Source organism: Alosa sapidissima, chromosome 10 (assembly GCF_018492685.1).
Source record: "Alosa sapidissima isolate fAloSap1 chromosome 10, fAloSap1.pri, whole genome shotgun sequence".
NCBI lineage: Eukaryota > Metazoa > Chordata > Actinopteri > Clupeiformes > Clupeidae > Alosa > Alosa sapidissima.
Genome location: NC_055966.1, coordinates 18840981 through 18864531, shown reverse-complemented (window position 1 = coordinate 18864531; position 23551 = coordinate 18840981). Strand labels below are relative to the sequence as shown.

Genomic DNA, 23551 nt, shown 5'->3' with positions numbered 1-23551 from the left:
CAGTAATCACACACATAACTAGTGCTAATATCCATGTTAAAAAGAATCTGCATAAGCTTGTATACTTTACTGTATGTATTAATGCAGAGCACACAAACCACTTTGTATCTTCTAAGAGCTACAGTATATTTCCCTTTGTGTTGTTTCAACACTTTTTTCTAACCAAATTCATGATGTATCATCAGTTCTGTGTTTATTTTTTTGTTTGTGTTTGTTTGTGTTCGTCTGTTTGTTTCTTCTCTGACTTAATCTTTATTTACTATTTCTATGAGAGCCACAGTTGCTTGAAATGAATGGGCTAGTCCCTTGCAATGTTTACTGCAATGTGTCAACAAGATGGTAATGCATGCTCCTGTTCCTCTTGTTGCTTTCCTTAACAATTATGACAATTTTTATTTTGTTACTGAAAATAATATTAGTTTTAATCACTTAATGAATGAGATATGATGCTAATGCTTGATGCTGGCAAGTTGGCTAATGTGCTAATGAAAAGAATTGATAACATAATGTTGAAAGTAGGGTGAGAGAGATTTCCCTGACCTTATCTGTCATCGATGTAATTTGTTAATAAAAAATGTATGACTATATTGAGTTCTTATCTGATGTGTCCTGGTTGTTTAAATAGTTCTGTTTTATTTATTTTTTCTATTCATTATTTTAATGTGTCCAATGGTTTTTGCTGGTGTGTGTGTGTGTGTGTGTGTGTGTGTGTGTGTGTGTGTGTACGTTGTGACATGAAACGAGAGAGGCAGAAAGAAATATTGTATGTCAGTGTGTTTGTGTGTGTGTGTGTGTGTGATGTGTGTGCGCCTGTCTGTGCATGTGCGTGTGTGTACATGTGCAGGCAGGCATGCTGAGTGGGCAGTTTCCAAGCCTTGCTGAAGCATACAGGCCAGACTTACTCCACCCTCCCCCCCCCCTCTCTCTCTCTGCCGGTGAAGGTCTTCCTCCCGTCCCCGTCAATGCTTTCGGAGTTTTCACCAAAAAAGGAAATGGAAACGGTCTGTGCAGTTGGGGGTGGGGGTGGGGGGTGGGGGGGGGGCAGCCAGCAGAAGCATAGTAGGAGTGTGGGAGAGGTTTGCAGAAAGAGGGAGAGAGAGAGAGAGAGGGAGGGAGGGAGAGAATGAGTGTGAACATCTGGAGGCACTCTTTTTGCTGGGGGTCAACTCCGCACACAGCCCTCTTGGTTAGGGGTGAGTGGGAGAGGGAGCTCTCTCTCTCTGTTGCAGAGTAGTGCGGATGGAGGTTGAAACATAAGAGGTGAATTTACCTCGTCCTATGAAATGCTGAGCACAGTTCACATAGACAAACAAAACAATAAACATACGATTCAGATTGATTTCCACAGATTTGATTCAGCAGAACATTACTGTTACACTTATCCTGTTTCACAAAAGGTATGTGACGTGTGCGTGTGTGTGTGTGTGTGTGTGCCCGCGCATGTAGACATGCATCTTATAAACAAAGTGTATAGGCTTTCTAACTCATTAAACATTACCTGTGGGATATTTTTTACCACTCCAAAAGGTGACTGTACCTCAATATGTATAGAATCCATTTCTAAACACAAATTGAGTAAAATATGGAGACTACAGCCATTCTTAAATGCTTTGGCCTCTCTGTCTGGACCCTGGAGTGCACACAGCTGGAGGCCCTGGATGGGACCCTAGGAGCCAGAGCTGACACGATCCAGCTGACTTACCCTCAGAGGGCTGAAGAGATCTCGCATCTCTCCACTCGTGAAACCGTTCAAGAACATCTGAGACGTGTAACTTGTGAGCGTGTGTGCACGTTGTGTGATACGATCATATTAGTTTGACATTAAAGCGTTACACATTGCCGAGGGGAAATTTTTTTTTTTTTTTTTTTTTTTTCCCCAAGTGGCCCTTGAGAAAAGGCTGATTTAGCATACTCCACCGTCAACAACCCAGTCCACTTATCCCTTAAAAGTCCTAATGAGGACCATAATTACTTACTCATAATACCATGTTTCGTCTTTATGGCCTTTTTGTGGTGAGAGTAAGTAAATTAAGTAAATTAAATTAAATTAAACGAATGAAAGTCTGAAAGGCCACTGAAGGTAACGTAAAACTTGTAGAGACATAAAGCAGGATTGGACTGGTCACAGATGAATGCCGTAGTATCGTGACATCCACAAGTGTGTTTAGTCCACATCCTGTGAAAGCAACTGCTGATCTATGTCTACAAACTCGAAACGTATAAACTAAATGTTGCCCCAAAAGCATAGTCCTTTGCATTGCTTTCGACATTGAAGAAATAGTGTCTGAATGCACTGTGGATACAGAGCTGTGATGTATGGAGGTATTTCCCTTGCATGAGCCAGAGAGGCTCATCTATATTGTGGAGTTGGCCCCTCACACCAGAGCCTGCCCTGTATTTCAGGCTGCAGTGTAAACTGTGCTGATGCGGTTTGGGGGGGGGGGGGGGGGGGGTCGGGATGCAATGCCTGACTGGGTTACATTGTCCTCAGAGAAGACGTCTCTAGTCAAAACACTCTACCGACGTTACCCAGATGCTTGTCTTCATGGCGCATGAGTGTGACCAGAGCCCTGCTTCAGACAAGGGAAAACAAGGAAACATCCTACACACATACACATACTGTACATACACACACACACACACAAAGACGCACCGACACACTTGAGGCCCTGGGCCTTAGGAAAGATTTTTTGGGGTTAAGAGAAAACAAGCAGAATGCGAAAATGCGATGCTGCTGCCTTGTTATACGTTTTCCCTTCATTCCTGCCTTGTTGTCAAGTGCTTGGCAAACAATATTTTGGAAAGGCAAGGGCACTAAGGTTTTATGAAGCTTATGGTATCCATTAGTAGTTTCTCACAGATATCTTGCCAGAACCTTTTCAAGACATGCTGGACCTTTGCATGCAATATTATTTTTATATTAAGTCTATAATATCTCAGGCTAAACAGGAAATTATATTTGTAGGTTTCTCTGATGGTGGGTGTGGAATTGTTTTGTTGATGTTGTTCTGCTAGACTGTGGTTGCCTTGTTGCAGAATGCCTGAGGTTTATAGAACCTCATAAAACATGCTCACTGATAGCAATTCTTTCCCTCCTGAGTGATCCTGCGTTATTTGAACTCAGACTTGACACTTGACACTTGAATGTGGCGAGACTGCTTAAGCTAACAGCTACCTGCTGAAAATGTATACAAATAGTCGATCATGGTTCAGTGTTTTATGGATACATTTGTAGACAATTTACAGGTGAGTAGGAATGAAAAAAGCATATCAACAAGGAAGGCGTGTGTGGACAATATAGTCCTCCACATTCCACAATCAAAAAGTCATTATCCCTGCAATAGCTGAATGAGTCAATAAAGCAAGAGAGGACTCCAGGAGGACTCCGGCTGGTTAGCAGAGCTGTGATCATGAGGCGGGGCCCACAGGAAGCTGTTCCTCTAGCGCTCCCATGTGAACTGCCAATCAAGGGCCTATCACTGTTTCTGCATGTCAGCCTCTGTCTCCACAGATGCACCAAATGCACACATCCTCAAGACAGCCCATAGCTCAAGCCTGAGTTTGTCCTCTGCTGAACCACATTAGACTTCACAATTTCCCTACAGATAGAGATACATACAGACACACACACAATGACATGCACAAAAGTTTTACTAAACAAAATGAATGCCAGTAAGTGAAGATGCTTTCAAAATCATGTCCTTGACGACAACGTTGGGGGCATAAAACACCAAGAAACAGACACTTAATTCAACATTAGACCTTTACAACCACCGACGCTACAATACAAAAAATCTTTGAAAATCTAAATTAAGAGCATTTAAGATTAAATATATTTCAAGACAGAAGATAAACAAAAACGGTTACACTTTTCGACATACAGTTTCGACATAAGAGTGACATGACACTGTCATGAATGTGTCATAAACAAGTCATAAACGTTTATGACATAACGCTTCTGTTATTAAGTGACATTCGTTTTTTTGTCATAACAAGTTAGGGTTAGAATTAGGGTTCATGTGTCATGACAGTGTCATATGTTCATGACTGTCATGTCACTCTTATGTCGATACTGTCAAGTAAAGTGTTACCAAAACAAAAAGCAATGTGTTAAGACAAATGCCTAAAACTTTTGCACAGAGCTGTCCAGTTGTGTGATGCCAGTGCACTGTCTTGAGGTCCCCCTTTAAATCTTCAACATAGAGACACTGTGCAAGAGAGTAAACAAGAAAATCTAATCAACAGACTCAGTGAGGCAATTCTCCAGATGTGGCCCCAGGTTCCAGTTGTCGATGCTTTTGTATAATGGGTGCGATTCAGTCTTCATTTCACAGTGGGAGCGGATAATCTTGTTTGGTGCCGTGGAGAAAGAGATCTTTGTCAGATTGTTGTGTACAGCTGAACCGTAGGTAATCTTGAAATGAATAAGATCATGTCACCATTTAAAATGTATAGGAGCCTATTTTTCTCTCCAAATCACAACCTATTTGGAGAGATTACAACCTGCTTAAAGGTACATAATGTACTAAATTACCTAGAAATATCTATAGATAATATCATCTTGGGTCTGACTGGACAGTAAGGCATCAGTGTATCCCAGAGTGTAGTCACACACTGTGGCTAGATTAAATTAGATTACCTTCAGATCCTTACAGAACTGTATTCAACCATAGCCTCCATTCACCATCACAGTCTAATATCCAATCACTGATGACTCGGACAGGGAAATCTTATCACTTCACTGACAGCTGGTGTTTTTACGACGTGCCAAGCAGCACTGTGGCAGTATCAGGAAGAAGTCTAGACAAGAACACAGTGAGACTAGAGAGGAGAGATTAGTCAGTGCCAGCCAGGGCATGGCGTTACATTGTGTCACTGCCATTAAGTCAACCGTGAAACGTCAAGCCGTGAACCAAGCCTGGGCAATCATGCCAGGGGCATGTGGAGCCAGGGAGGTGGGATGGTATGGTTTGGTATGGGGTGTGGTGGGGTGGGGCAACGAGGGTTGGAATAAGGCATTCCACAGCCGTCTGACCCCCCACACAAGCCACTAGACCCAGGTCACCTGTCACCCACTCTACCCCAGCTGTGCTGCTTGGCTGTAAAGAACATTGCTGCTGCCGCACAAATGTGATGTACGTGTGTGATGTATGTGATGTTCCCCAGCACCAAGCTTTAAATTATTTAGTATTATAGTATTTTTACTGTATGTTTTAATGGAATAAGGTGGGGACCACTCAGACTAGAGGTAAAAGTGTTGATTCAAGTTAAATTTGGTTCAACTTCCAGAGTGTAACGTCACACTCATAAGTGTCAGTTTAATGTATACCAGAGCCATACAGAGAAACAGCTACATCTGATGTATCCAAGCAACATTTCAGACATTCTGAACTATTAAGGGATAATGGACGACAGCGCGTGGGTAGCAGAAGTTAATGCACATCTGAGGTGGTAATGTGGCCAGGACACATAGCAGACTCTACTGCATAAGATTCATGGATATGGGTGGGTGGGATGTTCCCTTCTGTTGTGCAGAAAAGTACGCTTTAATAATAATAATAATAATAATAATACGCTTTATTTGTATAGCACCTTTCATACATAGAATGCAGCTCAAAGTGCTTTACATTTGGAGCATGTAACACAGTAATAGAGAAGAGTCGGTCATTATCAAGAACATGTAACACAATAATAGAGAAGAATCAGTTATTCATCTTCGTTGCTGTGGCAGTTTATGATCCAATCAGCAATATATATATAGGCTTTGCTAACAAATGCTTAGGCTAACAAATGCTTAGTCCTTGTTCCCAGAAATCATTTCACATCACCTATCAACATAGAGCTTTGTTTAAAATAATAGAAGGTTTGAGATTTGCACTTTGCCGCTGCCTCATATCTATTTTTAGTGTGATTCTCTACTATGTCAGGAAGATTTTGTCATGAGATGTGAGATTTCAGCACAAGAGGGTGCCTTTCACAGACATTTTTCCATTTTTCTCACAGGAAGTGAACACTCTCTTGCCATTACACTGGGTTTCTGGAATGCAGTCCATTCACCCCCCTTTTGGTCAAAAGATTGTGTCCATTAGGATGGATGATGAGGGCTCTCATCTCGCCTCCACACGGGAAGTGCACAAGTGTTAATGCTGGAGCAAAAACACTCACTCACCCACTAACCTGGCACTACATCCTTGCCAGAACTAATTTCTCAAGAGAGCCACAGGAAGTGTGTGTATGTGTGTGAGAGTGTGTGTGTGTGTGTGTGTGTATGAGAGGACATCTGTATGTGGGTATTTAAATGACTCATGACCCAAACCTGTCTGGTACTCTCTCAGGTGACTCACCTGGCAGGACCTGCTTCCTCCCGCCAAGACAATCAATCAACACTGAAGAGATACAGCAGCAGTATAGGGAAAACAGATAGACATTTGGTCACAAAGAGCTGCCAATAACCAGTGCTACTGTACTGCACTGAAGATGAGGTCACAGTGGTTTGATAATGCCGAGATCGGCACATGCCCTCACTATTGTATTAAGAATCAGCAATCTGAAAGACAATATCACCACCCCTCTGTCTTACATGCAGGCCTAGCGTTTAATATGAGAACGGCCAATCGTTTCAGTTACCATGGTAATGAAAAGTTTGGCAGAGAGGGTTCAAGCGGAGCTTGAAATCAAGGATCTTTGAGTTTGGTGTGTTGAGGTTCCAGTGTGAAAGAGATCTCATTAGGCCCTTACACACTGCCAAAATCCCCGCAAAATTATGTACCAAATTCGCGGAACGCCTGTCCTTTTCACATAGACCGAGGCGGAACGGCGGGGCGAAGTGTCTCGCCAAATTTACTACCAAGCACCCTAGACTTTTTGCCGAATTGATAATATGCTATCCTAAAATCCAGCGATAAAACAAAGAACTCATGAGCGTTTGTTTGCCCTATATATGTATATCCTCTGATTGTAATGTTTACAGATATCTAGGCGATATTTGTAACATTTATTTTGTATTTGGCCTATTATAAAATTATGTAGGCCTATTGAACAATTTAAACACATCCCCAAAATGGCGCATCATGTGAACAGATCAGCAGGCCGGGACATTTTCACCTCATTTTCAGACACACGTTGCGGCAAAAAGACGTCTCCTCTTCCCGCAAATTTAGTGTGATCTCTGTGTGAAAAGGCCTATTGTTGTAAGTTGTGTTGAACCACCATTAAAGAGTCATTGTCTCATACAAAAGATTTATATGTATCAATGCTCTTAAGTGAGCCTTACCTCAGACACTACATTTACTGTCATACACCAATTACCATTTTCCAGATATCTGTTTTCCTCCAATCCACCCATGTACTTTTAGTACATTCATGGAAATTTAGCTAAAAGAAATACAAGTCTTCTAAAAAACACTTCTAATCAAGAGGAGTTGTGAACAGCTGTCATTCGGGTGTTTAGTAATCATTACAAAAAATAAATCTCAACAAATGTTAATTGGATGTGATTATGAATAAACCTACTTCCATCAACCTTCAACAGTTATGTTAATCCACGATCCATCAATTCCTTCAACCATCAATTCCCCCAATCTTCAATTTAGATGATTGTATGAGCATTTAAAGCAATTCCACCACACACCACCTACTTCAATGGTTAAACAATTGCATTAAAAAGTTAAATGAAAACCCAGCAACTATTCAAAGCATTTCAAAATGGCCCCACCTAAAGAAAGAGAGAAAGAGAGAGAGAGAGAGAGAGAGAGAGAGAGAGAGAGAGAGAGAGAGAGAGAGAGTAGTGGACATACTGTGTGCTGGTCCGCTACATCTCAGACATAATTACATGTTCCAAAAAGCAATCAAACATGCAATACAAGAGAACATCTCAGCACACTGAAATCACCAGTGAGTTATGGAGGGGGAAAAGGAGGGGGGAACACACAAAATGAAGAGCCAAAATAAAACAGACAATGTTGAGTGTTATTGCAAAGCCTTGAGTGAAACGTGGCAGGAGCCTGGTGGGAACCGTGGGGTGGAACGGAGAGGGATGAAGCATTCCGAGGGTTTACTCCTAATTCCACACGGGGTCTTCTGGTAGTGTGTGGTTTACTCTGGGTGTCCACTGGAGGTGGAGGGGAGCTGCGTCTCTAATGGCACAAAGCAGAGACAATGGGGGTTAGATCAGCAAAAAACACTGAGGAACCAGTCCAGATAAACCCAAGCCTAAGCCAACCAAAACAAACTGTTTTTTTCTTTCATTTGCTACTTTCTGAACTGTAATTGTGTGGACAAATAACATTGCAACAAAATGACCCAAGATGTCCTGTGGCGATTCCAGGATTCCGTATTAACCACTACCAGATACAAACTCTCTACCAACTCTGTCTAGAGTGAATTAAAAGCATGCCTGAAATTACATATGTCCATAGTTCATATAGAGTAAAGAAAATGAAGATGATGTAAATGCATTACAAAGCCTCTTTTTGTTAAAGCATTTCTGCTACCAGCCTTGAAAGGTAACTTAACACTGCATGAAACCACATCACACTAGTAGAGAGCAGCTGCGTGTTGTAACCAGAACCCTGCAAACGTCAACCCCCCCCCCCCCCCCCCCCCCCAGCCCCAGCCCCACCTGATCTGGTGTAGCTCCAGCACTGGTTGGACCACATCATCAAGCCCTCATCCATCTCGTCTGCAACTCTTGTAGACTGTCATGTATGATCAGCGCAATGCTTTCCAACATCACTTACTCTTCCTAAGACCCAAACTGACATGCAGGAACCCTGATGTTTGATGGAGGAGATTTGGAGGTGATGCTTGTGGCTTGGCACCCGCCTCGCCCCTCTCGGTCTTGTCTATGTGCTGAGGTCAGGAGGATTTAGCCTACTTAATGTGGACGCAGAGGGCTGAAACAAGAAGCAACATCTCAACATCCTAATGGGCCCTTGATGTTGTGGGGGATAAGACGCTAGGGCTCAGCTTTCTTAAGTTGGCCGGGCAGCAGAAACCACGAGAGCACCAATAAATAACCTTGTGTGACGACCGCAAGACCAAACCCTTCTTGGCAAACAGTATATGAGCATTAAGCAACAAGTGAGCATGATTCATGTATAAGCTTTTTTTTCTCTTTTCATTGCCTTAACAGAGAGACCTATCCCATGTTGTGGGAAGCATGATTAAAGGAACAATCACCTGAAGAACTCTTGGCTGTGGTCTTGGGTTTGTTCCTGATTGAAGGCGTCAGACATCAGATGTCAAGCAGCAGGCAGAGATCTCCAGGTGCGTTCGGGTGTAGTCACCTGTGTGACACAGCTGGGCTGGCTGCCACTGGAGGAGACGCCCCCTCATCCATCACTTGCTCTATACTCTCTCTGCTGCCACATCCTAAGCCCCCACAGCACAAAACGCTAATGGGCACTGCAGACTTCAAAGCACTAGCTACAATGATGCTTAAAGGAGAATTCCTGCTGTTTTTCACATAGATCTCACGGTCGGTAGCCTACAAAAAAACCTCCAAAAACAATCAGTTAGGTTGAGTTGCTGCAGCCAACAGCTAGAGTGCTACACTGGGGACATGAATATAGGTGCTCCCGTCAACTATCGTTTAGTGTAAGGTGCCAATCTTAGCAGTTTTAAGTCAGTCTTTTTGTATTCTTGGCGTTACGACAATATCAAACATGTTTGATATTATCATAAGTCTTTTAGTCATGGCTCATACAAATAATGACATGAACAATATAAAAACCAATAGTGAGCTCTCTCTAACACCAAACAAGGGACAAAGTAGGCTACAGCTGTAGCCTGTATTATTTGTTATAACTTCTTATCAATTCTTAGTCAGCTATTCCACATTACAGAACAACTCTAGGGATGTCACACATGAAACAATGCTGCAGAAACATGAAAATATGACTTCGATGAATAGGCTATCGTTTGAGTTCCTGTTGATATCAATGGAAAATAATTTAAAGGAATCTAGTTGCAGTCTTGTAAACAGTGACCCTGCAAGATCCCTATTGCAAAATGTAGTGACTTAAATACTCTGACTTGTCTTTAGATGTGAGAGGGCCTGAGACTGTAGTCTTTCAAAAATCTTTTCCAAATCTTTTCAAAGTCCTCTGGTGTAAAGATGCCATTAGTCACCTTGCCTCCGCACAGCAAAAAATAGTTTAACTACATAGTTCAACTAGAATGTATTCTGCTGTTAGTGAGATATGATTGAGATAGACAAAATGTAAACAAAGTGCTAGCTTACTATTTCCACTAGTGTGTGCATAATCTACCTCTGACCAAAATAGGTTGCAAATTACATTTATAGTCAGTTCTGGGTCTTTTGGTTTGGAAGAAAGCAAGGGGCTGAAGAAAAAAAGGTGAAACTGTGTATTAGATATAGACTTGCAGGGGCAAACGCTAGTATGACTACTACTGCATCTCCTTAGGGGGAATATCTGATGATTACACTTACTTCTAAGGAACAAGTATAGGTAAGCTAATCAGCGTAACTCTTTTCCCAATGGTCCAGATGCTAATTCAACAGGTTGAATCTCTGCCTGCTTCCTGACATCTTGTTTGTCAATTCGTCAAGCCAAATGGAGGTCTGTTGGTACTGGACTTTCAGACGTGCATTGACCGACCAAAAATGATCATATCTGACCATCGGCCAACATGGCTCCAGCACATATAACACATCACCCTTCAAGTGGGCCCACTAAAAGCATTGAAAGCAATTGGAAAAACTATGAGAATATGATATTATGAGTTGTAGTCTAATCATTAATAATGCACACCACAATGATCAAACATAATCAGAAGCACAGACAAACATGCATGTGGATAACCTCAAGCTTCTGCCTTGGGCCTCTGTCTTTACCATCTCTGCATAAACATCTTTTATATAATGCAATGTGAGAAGCCTCAACAATTGTGTTTTTAAATGTCCTTACATCTTTAAATAGGATTTGATAAACTTGCATTTTTACTATACACATGCATGCTCATATGAACTTTCTGCCTAAAATACCTCTGAAGTAAATAAAACAAAACTGCAGCCTCGTCCCACAAACATATTAGCTTAAAGCTTGTTTAAAGACATTATAAAAAGACATTGGTGAATTTGTGCTGAATTGTGTTAGGTCTGTGAGTGCATGCAAGGCTTGTCTTGAAGTGCTCTAGTGTTCAGGTACAAATTGAGTTACATTTAAAAACATCTTAGGCTGATTCTCAGAAACACCTGTTTTCTCCAAAACAACAGACTCTGTTGTTTGTCAAAGAAGACTCAAGATCAAACACAACTTCAATATACTTAGTTAGCTCTCAAAGTTCCTCAATGTTTCAAATGGTGCACATCAAAGCTGTATCCAAACATTCTTTTGCAAACTCCTTAAAGGTGGCTAGCAGTTGCATCATGTGAAATCGAGAGAGGCATTTTGGTGACGTAAATGGAAGTGTTAGGGACCACAATCCACAACACTTTCATGGTCACACCATCCAAACTGAAGGATGTTAAATTAGCAGCCTTGCTTTGTTAATAACACTTTGGTGCCTAGGGCTTTTACAACCATATTCCATTGTAAACACATAATGGTGTTAGGGCGTATGCCTGAGAATATCGTCCGGGGGGGGGGGGAATGGGGTATTCCAAGAACCTGGTTACGTTCCCAGACAGAGTGGCTTCTATAGGAGTCAAACGACTCCTATAAGAAGGTTTACCACTTATTCTGAGTTAACAAGGTTTGCTACTAAACCAGGTTATTGGAAAACTCCCCCTCCTTCTGAGAAATGCCAAAAAAGAGAAACTCAATTAAACGTTTTCTCTGGTACATCAGCTATTTAGGTACATCAGCTATTAGGGGCAGCCGTGGCTTGTAACCGGAGGGTTGCCGGTTCGAGCCCCGACCAGTGGGCTGCGGCTGAAGTGTCCTTGAGCAAGGCACCTAACCCCTCACTGCTCCCCGAGCGCCGCCGTTGTAGCAGGTAGCTCACTGCGCCGGCATTAGTGTGTGCTTCACCTCACTGTGTGTTCACTGTGTGCTGTTTGTGTTTCACTAACCCACCGATTGGGTTAAATGCAGAGACCAAATTTCCCTCACGGGATCGAAAAAGTATATATACTATACTATATGTTGGCATGCTTCAAATAGGCTTCCTGCAGCATTCTTCAGCCACAGCTTTACACATATGAGTCCATTAACATCTGTCTCCTCCTCTCTCACGCAAACAGGAGAACCTGTAAACACATGGATAGGACGCAGACCCAGGGGTGTATTCCAAGTAGATGGTTATAAGTTCTGGCAGATCTGGGTAAGTTAACCCAGAGGAAGTGGTAAACCTCCTAATAGAAGAGCCTTTTGGCTTTGTTTCGTTAGATATTGAAGCCCCTGGGCTATTCTATTATCAGGTTTACAACTTCCTCTGGGTTATCTTATCCAGGGTTGCCACTAGACCACCAGCTTAAAATCATGGCCATGTCACAAACTCAAAAACAAACCCAACACACTCAATATCACAGGTTGACCTGGGAGAGAGGGAGAAGGCCTGAGAGGAATCACGGGCATATTTTCAAGTATGAGCCAAACCTGGATGAGTTAACTTAAGAGTAAGGGATAAACCTGCTAATAAAACAGCCCTATTCTCCTTAGCTACTAGGAGATTAACCACTTACTCTGGGTTATTGTACCCAGGGTTGTCACTGGGCCATACAGGCCTACTGTATGAAGAACGCTTCCCAGGCTGGCCTTCTGCCAGACTGCACACTGTGTATAGAATGGAGAGTCAGTGCAGCGTGTCCACAAATGGTCAGGAATATGATGCACGACACTGATTATTTATCAGCTGCCCCGCCACTGTTTACGATTTCTCAGGAGCAGCATAAACTGCACAGAGCCCTAGCAACAAGTCCCGACATACACTTTGTGCAACTTCCTGGTCAGGCACACAAATACACAACTGGTTCAAAGTAGTTTGAATCAGAATCTATTCATCTTTATCAAATTCCTCCCTGCAAGAAGTTCCTGCAAACTAAACTGTTGGAGCAAAGGTCTAACAACACTCATACTTATACTGATTTTTAATCTTACTTATACTTCAGTGGAGGCATGACAGACGTTAATGCCCATGTGCAGGTCATATGTCAGATATATGGACACTGTTGATAAGTTGATGATTTCCATTTTAAGAGTGGTCTTTGAAGGGAATTACATACAATACAATTAGGAAATGGAGATAATTGAAATTCAACATGGACATGCCTGCCACTCCAATGAATACCCTGGACTATCCTATCTTAATGATATTATTATTATTATTACTTATGTCATTTTATTATTTAGTCATGTTATTATTAACTTCTGTTTTCTTTCTTTTGTCTGTTTTATTTATATTCTTTCTACTTTAAACAGTCATGGAGCTAACTAGGCTTTCGTTACTTGTTATAACTCTATGTGACGAATAAATCTCTGAATCTGACATTCTATTGGTTCAATAACATGACAGGACAACCTTAAAACATGGTATGTAGCGCCCTCTAGTGGGTAAACTATACTTTTGCATGCACTCTCCCTGAGTGGCAATAAAGCAGGCAAAGACTATGGTCTTGTTTATGATAATTAGCAGTCACATTGCCATCGTGTGCCATTGCTACAGCATCTGGATAAGATCCTTATCACAAGGATACATTGACAAAAACAAACCTGAGGGCACTTGATGAACAATAAAGATGAATAAAAAACTTTATTTTTCATGACTTGTAAACCCTTTTCACAGAAATTTCACAAAAGTACAAGGTATAAAAATAATAGCTCATGATGAAATGGCATTTATCAACAATACACATATAAAAGAAATTAAGAGTTCAAAACTAAATGGACATGATTGACTTGACAGTGACATTTTTGCCTTTTCATTGATTTCTCTGAGTTCTGGGAAATTCTCTGGAGTGCCTGAAAATAACAGCGGACGTATCTAGCAACCCCATATACTAAAGCCAGTTCAAGTACCCTGTAAACACAATTTACAGTATGTAGCCTGTTCCAGTTCTATAGCTAATCCACACCTACATTGACCAGGATTCTACAAACACCAAAATAGATGCCATAGAGGCAGAACACTACTAAAAGGTAAGGAGTCGGAAATTCCGGAGCCTAATGTGAAAACTGTACACATGACTGAGACTCAAAGTCAAAAACTGTCTATTAGAGAGAGGCAGATGAAGACCAGCTGGCTACGATGGAATCAAGGCTTTCCTTCAGAACATGAAGTTCACATAAAGTTCTGCCATGTGACTGTCACAAACATGACCTACATATCCTTTAAGGGGTAAGAGTTGGTGTATGGCTTGAATCTGTCCACCTAGCCTGCTTCACAGAGGGTTATTTATTGTCTGTTTGCATCAGCAGAGGCAAAACAGTACAACCTCTAGTTCCAGCTCAGTTTCATGCAGCCTGGTATGTCATCTTCACGTATGTGTTTTCCTTTCCAGATGCAAACCTGTGTTCTCTCCTGTGGTCTAGAAGTCCGGTTGCTGAGGAGATGGAACACACAAAAGAAAGCCTTTTTAGACTGAACCCATAGCAGTGGGAGCAAAACGGAACATGGATGGAGTTCATAGATGGTGTAAATCATGGCACATAATGTAGTTATTTCTGTCTAATCGTATCCCATTAAGGATCCAAACCAAGCATTGTAAAAGTGGTACTTACAGCTCGAGGTTTCTTGTTGATTTTCATGTCCATCCTGTGAGTAAATCAAGAGAACTTTTTAATGTACATGTCAATTGTTTAATTAATCAATCTACAGATAACAGCCAGGATGGGAAATTGGGAAGTGCAATCTCGACATCTCCCTATATATATATATATATATATATATATATATATATATAGATAGATAGATAGATAGAGGTGACCTCTATAAGCATTACATACTGTTATTGGCGGTTTGATTAACCAACAAATTCAGATTGAAAGCTAGTCTTAACACTCCATAAAAACAAACACAAAAATAAAACTGTTAGAGCAAATGACCACATTACATGAAATGAGTCTAGCTCAGGCATTTATGGAGCGTGAGGGTGGGAGAGAGGAAGCTGAATGGAGCAGTTACAAGACAGCATGCAGCATGCATGCAGATGCTGATCTACAAATGCACACACACTCACTTACTCAAAGTCATAGTCATTCATGCCACTGGGACTGAAAGCAGCAGAGGAGAGAAGACACCAGATTACTGATTAGATGCTACAACCTCAGCTAACACCTGAGCTCAATGCATCCCAATGGATGTGATGAACAGTTTTCTGCTCTCATTAGGCACAGAGTGAGTCTAGCCTTCCTATAATCACACCATATACAGCTGGCAGTCATGGAGTCATGCAGTCCATATTTCAAAGCAATAAGTAGGAAAGGCCAGTACACTCAAAGATAATAAAAAAAAAAACAGGCCATACACTATGTAAGTACTAAGCTAAATGCCTAACATGTGGTCCAGCACACTTTCGCTTAACTTCATTCAAGGTTAATTTGTTGCTGCAAAATTTAGAGAGAGCTGCTCATACAGACTACCGTGCATGTGAGACTTGTGGCGTACAATATACATTCCTGGAACTCCACCAGTAAGGCCATCTAAGGCTAATTGTTTTTTCTACACAAATGCAGACAGAGTGGCACACATGAACTTATCAGCCTATCACAGGAGGATAAAAGCATGTATAGACTGGAAAAGACAGAAGTTATCGTGGTGGGTGGACCCACCTATGGCGGTTCTTGTTTTTTCGCTTCTTGTGGCCGCCTTGGTGGCCGCCAGCGGACGAGGAGAGGGCCTTCTGCGGCTTCACACTGTGGGCTGCTCCCTCGGACTCCTCCGGCTCCTCTGGGCTGGGCTCATTCTCCTGGTTCTGGGAGTCTGGAGACCCGTCACTCTCTGAACCACTGCCTGGCTCTCCTACAACCACCACACATAGAACAGTATGTGTATTGCTGTGACATTACAAAGAGGGTTTTCTGTTTCCACAGTTTGGTTTTGGTATTACAAGGACAGCATGCAATGAAAGGATTTTATGTATATGACGTGTAAGTAGTTCATCAAGGTAGTACTTACGTTTCTCTACAAGCTGGTCTTGAACTCCCCCCATTGCACTGACAGCCTGTGTACACACACACACACACACACACACACACACACACACACACACACACACACACACACACACACAGTTGTTTAAGTGGCCACAGTGACTGACAGCCACAAATCAGAGGGCAAAACACAGTGTAACTTACAGCGACAGATGTGACTGAGGATTTGCTAAACAGGCGCTCTGCTTCTTTGAATTTGCGGTTCCGTCTGTCATTTTTGCTGTTTGTGTTTCTGTGAGGCAGAGTATGAAAAGCAAACAGTTAAGGTTACGGCAACAACTAAGATCCATTTAGATTTTCACTCACTTAAATTAATTTACTTTTGGTTGGTGAGATAGCGGTCCCATCCTCGGATTATATTCCCATACATCTGCGTATCTTCCAAATAGCTCCCTTCAAATGCATAGATCTGCCTCTCCAGGTTTGCCAATGTTTCCTAGAAGAACAGGGGAAAAATGTAACTTGGCCTTATCAAAGACTATCCCGTTTTCAAGACAGTACAGTTAAATCCCAGCCTACTACTATGCCATTTAATATCTGTAAAACGTATACCTAAAGTGTTCTGTATGCCTTCTAAGAGATATGAATGACAATATAGACCTATTTCATTTCATAAAACGGCACGCCCCCAATTCACCCATAATACCTGCCATAGGGTCTAGTGCTGCCTGCCTTGGGCAAGGCCTTAAGTTACCTGGCTCCATCCTAAACAAAGCATACGTAACTTAGTAAAATGATAAGTCAACCTCATTTCTTAACGTTACTTAAATAACACAGCAGGTGAAATCACAATACAGCTGGGGAGTTAGCCAACTTAGCTAACGTAAACTAGACGTTAGATTGTAAACTAAAGCCCGACCAAACATCTTGCCTTGCGTTCAGTGTTCTGGCTTACATATCAATTCTTAATAGTTCATAAATAGGCAGTGTAATTACGCCTTGTGGGCAATACAACCCGAAACCCAGCAAGACAGAAAAGTAATTGGCTAGCATAGTTAGCTAACGCTAACTGAGCTACAGACGCTTTTGTTATTGTTGACCAGAAAATACGGGTCGAGGTATTTTACCGCAAGCTCCTGTTTTCTCTTCAACAATTCTGTCAGTTCTTTGCGTGTATCTGGAATCTGCGGAGGGGTAGCTTTCGCATGCATTGCCATAATTTAGCAATTTGGGATATAAAAAGAATTTGTAAACAACCGGAAGACCAGACCATGCGCCCGTGCGTGCTACGTCAATGTTGCGTAAGCGTGCTTACATTAAACCTGGACGTACGTTAGCCGCCTAGTGGTAAATATATGCAGAACAACCTATGAGAACAACACGACAGTAAAGTACATATTTAATGTCTTGTATTATTATTTTTTCTGGACATTGGAGGAACTAACAGGCCTAAATAATTGCACTGTATTACGTTTGAATCACAACCATACATAATAGAACAGTAAAACACTGTAGAAGCATGCATTGTTATGAACACAAAAAATATACATTTCCCTTCTTCTCAAAGTTGAATTTTGCTTAAGCAATAGAGATATACTTTTTATAAGTTATGTCTGATGTAAGCTCGTCTGCTACTTATACAGTAGGCTACGGCTGCTTTGCCAAGTCTGCTTTTTGCTTTTGAGGAGATGTGGCCGAGTGCTTCATCGCCATGGTAACTGTAAACAGGTAGTGAGGGTGAAGTAAACTAACTGATACAATGTGTTAATGTTTTCCGCTTCTTTTGTTACTTTGAAAACTTTATTTAATTTTAGATAGGTCATCTCCAGTTTACCGTCATGATACCCCCAGCCGACTCGTTAGTGAAATATGACAACCCACTTTTGGTGAGCAAGAATACAGAAAAGAAGTCTCCAAAGGTAAACTTCCTTTTAGTCTCTCCGTTTTGGCTAACGTTAGCTAACCAGAATATTTGTAGCAGCACCCCTTGTTTTATTTTATCCGCTTGTAAACTGTTTCAGCTAACCACCAACTATGTTTTAGTTGCCTTGATTAAACAAGTTGCAAAGCACAGCTAAGGTGACAGTCTTTTTTATTTATTTTTTTATTTTTTTAAAGAAATGGCCTTTCAGTAAACAAAAGGCCTGCTTTTTAGTTCCGCCTGCATAGGCCTATGGCAAAACAACAACAACAACAAAAACATACCTCTGCAGCTATTTATCCGGCTGCAGGAAAAATATTAGTCTAACTTACTCTCACCTCTACAAATCTTTGCTAATCACATATAGGCCAGTATTCAAACTGCATAAATTAAACGTTTAAACATTTTATATTGAAATCATTGAATTCAGGCTCGTCCCCTGAAAGTCAGTCCTCAGCAACAGGTCGTCACAGGTCCAGTTCCTCCTCCACCTAAACCAAAGACCCCAACAGCTGATGCCACTAAGCAACAAACAGAAGAAATTCTTAATTCCATCCTTCCACCCAGGTAAAGATAACATTAGGCCTAATCAGTCTTTCCTGCCCTGTCACTTTGCTTTAAAAAAAAAAAATGCAGACTGGACTAGATATAGTATCCTTCAAGCATTGTATGTGCTTTAGGTGCTTACTGTAGTGAAATCAGCATACCTATAATAAGAAACAAGTTTACTCTCAAGCAGATCTGAGTGGGGCGAGATCCATTCCAGTGTGTCACCTAACTGGAGAAGATCTAAAAGCACTAGCATGCCTGGGCTCCAGCATAGACTGTTTAATCCCATGTGTGCACACATCCGTGCCCTCTCTGTGTGTCCATGTGGGTTGTGTCTTGCAGGGAATGGATGGAAAACAACCAGCTGTGGGTGCAACAGGTGGCCAGCACGCCCTGCACACGCATGGATGTGGTGCACCTGCAGGAACAGCTGGACATGAAGCTGCAGCAGAGGCAGGCCAGGGAGACAGGCATCTGTCCTGTTCGCAGAGAGCTCTACACGCAGTGCTTTGGTAGGGGGCCAAACCTGCACATCAGGCTGTGATGTCAATTGTTGTTCTTTCAAGTCAGTTTATTTGGGAGTGGAAGCATGTATGAATGTGAGAGATAGCTTATAAAAGATATGTAAACTAATGTCTGCTATACTTGCAAAACAATTGAGGACTCCCACGTTACTAGAGATTTTGATTCATGATGAAATCTAAATCCACATAACTGAAGTAAGTGCATGCATGTGTTTCATAAATGTTATCTGTTGAGTTTGTCCCTATCTGTTTTTCTGTAGATGAACTCATCAGGCAGGTCACAATAAACTGCTCTGAGAGGGGGCTGCTACTGTTGCGGGTTCGAGATGAGATCCGCATGACCATTGCTGCTTACCAGACACTGTACGAGAGCAGCGTGGCTTTCGGCATGAGGAAAGCTCTGCAGGCTGAGCAGGACAAGTCTGACACGGAGAAGAAGGTAGGCGTGGGTCAGCCCAAGTCTGAGGCAATCTAGTGTTTGGGAAGATAAAGGAATACACCTAATAGTGTATAGACATACCCTGGAAATCCAGAGTTCTCGCGAGAGCACAATGGAATTGATTGACCAATGATGCACGTTACTTTTACCCCAACATTCCGGGGAACCAGCTACAGTAAACTGATAAAGACAGCGCTGCAACGTTGGAGGACAGTACACATTGGTCGTAGTGTTATCTGATTGCGTGCAGTGAGATTTTGAAATGCATGCTTGTTGCTTGGGCCATTACATTGTTCTTGGCCAGTGGCCGGTTACACAAAGCCCCTTAAGTTAAGTGTTTCCCTTAAAATCTGATTTAAGGGTCCCTTAAAATAAAAACGGTTGCACAAACACCCTTAAGTTTTCTCCTTAAGATTTCCTTAACATTTTAAGGGTTAGTCCTTATCTTGTAAGAATTCCTTAAAACTGTTGCACAAACAACCTTTGTAGTCCAACTAAGGGGAAAAACCTAAGGGACATCTGACTATACCTTAACCATATTATTAACTGAATTTATGCTGATAAATGAAGTGTATTATTTATATATTATATATTATCTCTGTGAAATAGGCCTAGCTTTTATCAGAAACATGCCGTATTGTTATTGTGTAGGCTAGTTTACGTAGGCTAACGTTAACAATTCATGTGGATGTCTTGTTAGCCTATGAACTTCGGTTCGGTTCGCTAGGTAAAACGTTGGTGCACTGATGACAGTCAGGATCATCTCTAACTTGCCAACTAGTATTGTTCAGTTCATGTATATAACATGCTTTACTTGCTACCTGGATAATTTCCGCAAATATTATTATGGTAAGATGAATGATAAGATCATTAAGCTTTACTGTGTTCGGTGGGTTAACGGCATCGTGGCAAAGGCAACAATCTCCGTGGAAACGATAGAATTTGTGCCGGAAAATCCCTTTCAATGCAGTAAATCGCTTAACGTTTCTCCTTAACTAAGGAAACATTTTAAGGTATTCTGTGCAACACCCTTAAGTAAATCCCTTACCTAAGGAGAAATTAAGCCTTAAGGGTCATACTTAAGGGAAAAAACTTAAGGTGCTTTGTGCAACCGGCCACAGACCCTTAATCTTTCTAGATTATCAGGGTCTGGATCAGTGTTGCCAACTATTTCAAATGGAAAGTAGCTAAAGCCAGCTCCAAAAGTCGCTAAATGTCGCTAGATGACGTCACACACTAATTTACAGATCAATTACGTCACCAGGTCGTGACCACGCCCCCCCCCCCCCCAAAAAAAAAAAAAAAAAAAAAACGGTGATGGCCCTTTAATTCCCCTTTACACTTGTTTGCTTTCCTCCTAGACCTACTGAAATAGACAACTTTAAGAGCCTAATTTAAATATATTTAATTTAATATACTTGTGGTAATTGATACACTTTACACTTCTGTACATCTTGTCATAGTATACACCAGAATGAGCATTAAGTGGCTGAAAAGCAGTCATTTCCAACCTATTCCCAACTGCTGCATTTGCTTTGCACAGCTCTCAAAAAGTCTCCAAGAACGGCAGAAAAAAATAGCTAGATTTGTCGCTAGTCGCTTTTTACAAAAAAAGTCGCTTGGGGGGTCTGAAATCTCGCTAAATATGGCAACAAAGTCGCTAAGTTGGCAACACTGGTCTGGATTTTCCAGGCTAGTATAGACACCTAGTTGTTGCGAAATCAATACAAGTTTGACGGTGGGATCAGATCAACATTGGTCTGAGGCAATGATTCTCAAACGGTCTGGTGTGCCGTGAGGTGTGCCATGAAATTTTGAGAAACACAATGCGGTTTTATACAGATTCATGAAATAAGGCTAGAGGGCTATTTTGAAATGCATCAATGTCAAAGCTTCTTTTAAGATTAAAATGGTTTTGGGTAGTCATTTAAAGTAGTGGTTGTTATAAAGTAGCCTAATAAGACTACAGATTTGTTAGAGCTCAGTCAACATGTGAGCATGAATCGCTGTATTCTCAACTCATGAACACTCCGTATAGAAAAATAATAATGTGTATGATACTTCACAATATGTAACTATAAATCACAGTGCCTTGGCGCTTTGGTTTGACCTTTGATGTGCCTTAGCCCCAAAAAGGTTGAGACCTCTGGTCTGAGGAATTGTTGACCTGCTCCATAGATCGCAGGCCTGGAGATGGAAAAGCGGGACCTGGAGAGGCAGGTGAACGAGCAGAAGGCCAAATGTGAGGCCATCGAGAAGAGAGAGGCGGAGCGGCGGCAGGTAGAGGAGAAGAAGCACACAGAGGAGCTCCAGTTCCTCAAGCGCACCAACCAGCAACTCAAGGTAGGCTGGCGTCAATGCTGGGACCAGCTAGTCTCTCACTCTCAACAAAAGGTGGATTTGCACTTCTGAAGCTCCCCATGGAGCAGATGCACTCACTGACTCACTCAGCTGATGGGGTACTGCAAAATACCATAGCAAAAATATTTAATAAGACAGCAACATTTTACGGCAATTTGTTTTTCTTTTGTAATGTTCTGATGAAAATACTACAATGTCATGGACATACCAATTATCATAATTCCTTATTCCTTTAGTAATTAGTAAAGCATGGCATCAATTGAATTGGTTCAATTCCAGGGTAACTGCCATACTGACAAAATGTATAGCTTGCACAAAAACTAAGTCTCTTTTGCCAAAACAGTTTAGTAAATGAATAAATATCTAGTCTTTGCTTTCAAGAGATTGTGGGGCATGTAGTTTCTGTCTTTACTTTTTAGGGGGCAGCCGTGGCCTACTGGTTAGCGCTTCGGATTTGTAACCGGAGGGTTGCCGGTTCGAACCCCGACTAGTAGGCACGGCTGAAGTGCCCTTGAGCAAGGCACCTAACCCCTCACTGCTCCCCGAGCGCTACTGTTGTTGCAGGCAGCTCACTGCGCCGGGATTAGTGTGTGCTTCACCTCACTGTGTGTTCACTGTGTGCTGAGTGTGTTTCACTAATTCACGGATTGGGATAAATGCAGAGACCAAGTTTCCCCTCACGGGATCAAAAGAGTATATATACTTATACATCCAGTCTACCAGTGAATGAATTTGGTAATATACCGTAGCTCCTCTGTATTAAATTCATCACTTTGACCAAACACTTGTTTACAACTGTAAATAATGGCAATGCAATCTCAGGAAATGCAACTGCAATTGTTAAAAAATAAAATGCATTTGCAAAAAGGAGTTGTGTAATCCAGTTGTCAGTATCAACAAGTGAATAATTTCCCTAGGTCCAACTGAATAAATAATATGTTTTATTTTTACCCCTCCATTAGGGGCACACTATATGAAGGCGATAATATTTTATTTGCAAATGCTTTTCTTATCTTTACAGACCCAGTTGGAAGGAATCATCGCTCCAAAGAAATAATAATCCTGTGTTGGACATTGAAGTTGCTGTTTGATGAAGCCCTGCACATAACTGTTCTTTCAATGCATATTCATGAAAATATACACTTCCAAAGCCAAAATCTTTCTTTTGCAGTAAAGAACATTGAATAAAAAAAGTCAGTTGCCTCTGTGCTTCTTTATTAACAGATGCAGAGACAAGCCACTCCAGTGTACAAGCCACTGACAGATCATTGGTTGACATGCAGCAGAATGGCTGGATTTTAGATAAGAACATTCTGACGTTCTATACAGAACAATGTTGGTTTTAAGACAGCAGCAAGTATTAGCAGGCCATCACTTTCACCAAGGACGGTGAGTAAATGAAGGTGATCAAAAAAGCATTTTTTTGCCTATTCCAATGACAGACACATCAGACTCTTAAATACACCAATAAAATTCCCACCTCCAGCCATACACTTGCACAAAATGTCCATTGAAAGATGCAGATTTGAGGAGCCCAAGTGCTTATCGCTTGGATCGCTTGGCTTTTTTGCCCTCTGTGGGTATTTGTTTGTTCTTGTTCTTGTTCTTGACGTTGTGCGTATCATAATATCGCACTCCGACCTTTTTCGTCTTCTGGGAGCGGTCGATCCTTCGCTTCTGCAGAGACAGACAGTGGGGAGAG

At 41.6% G+C, this 23551-nt stretch overlaps 3 protein-coding genes across 7 annotated transcripts in view; 1 reads left to right on the top strand and 2 right to left on the bottom strand.

Moving 5' to 3' along the window:
• Positions 1-13692: 13692 nt before the first annotated feature.
• On the bottom strand, positions 13693-17746 carry LOC121720520 (chromatin modification-related protein MEAF6-like). Of its 4 annotated transcripts, none has more exons than XM_042106738.1 (8): positions 17653-17746; positions 16436-16551; positions 16260-16347; positions 16081-16126; positions 15735-15924; positions 15147-15176; positions 14685-14718; positions 13693-14506 (listed from the first exon to the last, which is right to left on the bottom strand). In XM_042106738.1, the coding sequence occupies exons 2-8, from the start codon at positions 16483-16485 to the stop codon at positions 14492-14494; spliced, it is 453 nt and encodes a 150-aa protein (XP_041962672.1). In that variant the 5' UTR covers positions 16486-16551; positions 17653-17746; the 3' UTR covers positions 13693-14491. The 4 variants fall into 4 exon arrangements, with proteins under 4 accessions (XP_041962672.1, XP_041962668.1, XP_041962669.1 ...); XM_042106734.1 differs by lacking the exon at positions 17653-17746 and adding an exon at positions 17183-17368; XM_042106735.1 differs by lacking the exons at positions 15147-15176; positions 17653-17746 and adding an exon at positions 17183-17365.
• Positions 17414-23052, top strand: dnali1 (dynein, axonemal, light intermediate chain 1). 2 transcript variants are annotated; one of them, XM_042106732.1, is made up of 7 exons: positions 17414-17446; positions 17870-17974; positions 18407-18543; positions 18868-19037; positions 19310-19488; positions 21667-21831; positions 22871-23052. In XM_042106732.1, exons 2-7 carry the CDS (start codon positions 17894-17896, stop codon positions 22904-22906), a joined length of 768 nt encoding a protein of 255 aa, XP_041962666.1. In that variant the 5' UTR covers positions 17414-17446; positions 17870-17893; the 3' UTR covers positions 22907-23052. The 2 variants fall into 2 exon arrangements, with proteins under 2 accessions (XP_041962666.1, XP_041962667.1); XM_042106733.1 differs by having other exon boundaries at positions 17423-17441.
• gnl2 (guanine nucleotide binding protein-like 2 (nucleolar)) overlaps positions 23044-23551 on the bottom strand; it is a 33310-nt gene continuing 32802 nt past the window's right edge. The window contains exon 16 of the mRNA XM_042106731.1: positions 23044-23526. Within this exon, the coding sequence (XP_041962665.1) occupies positions 23392-23526 (135 nt within the window). The 3' untranslated portion in view covers positions 23044-23391. The remainder of the gene's footprint in view (positions 23527-23551) is intronic.

What these genes read in the sequence shown, in the direction of transcription:
- dnali1 (XM_042106732.1), top strand. Translation starts at nt 17,894, where the DNA reads ATGATACCCCCAGCCGACTCGTTAGTGAAATATGACAACCCACTTTTG. An exon ending in CAGAAAAGAAGTCTCCAAAG is followed by an intron (nt 17,975 to 18,406) that starts GTAAACTTCCTT and finishes CATTGAATTCAG; the next exon opens with GCTCGTCCCCTGAAAGTCAG. An exon ending in GCACCAACCAGCAACTCAAG is followed by an intron (nt 21,832 to 22,870) that starts GTAGGCTGGCGT and finishes TTATCTTTACAG; the next exon opens with ACCCAGTTGGAAGGAATCAT.
- LOC121720520 (XM_042106734.1), bottom strand. Translation starts at nt 17,272, where the DNA reads ATGGCAATGCATGCGAAAGCTACCCCTCCGCAGATTCCAGATACACGC. An exon ending in AGAGAAAACAGGAGCTTGCG is followed by an intron (nt 16,552 to 17,182) that starts GTAAAATACCTC and finishes CTGTTCTTCTAG; the next exon opens with GAAACATTGGCAAACCTGGA. An exon ending in AAAAACAAGAACCGCCATAG is followed by an intron (nt 15,177 to 15,734) that starts GTGGGTCCACCC and finishes TGCTGCTTTCAG; the next exon opens with TCCCAGTGGCATGAATGACT.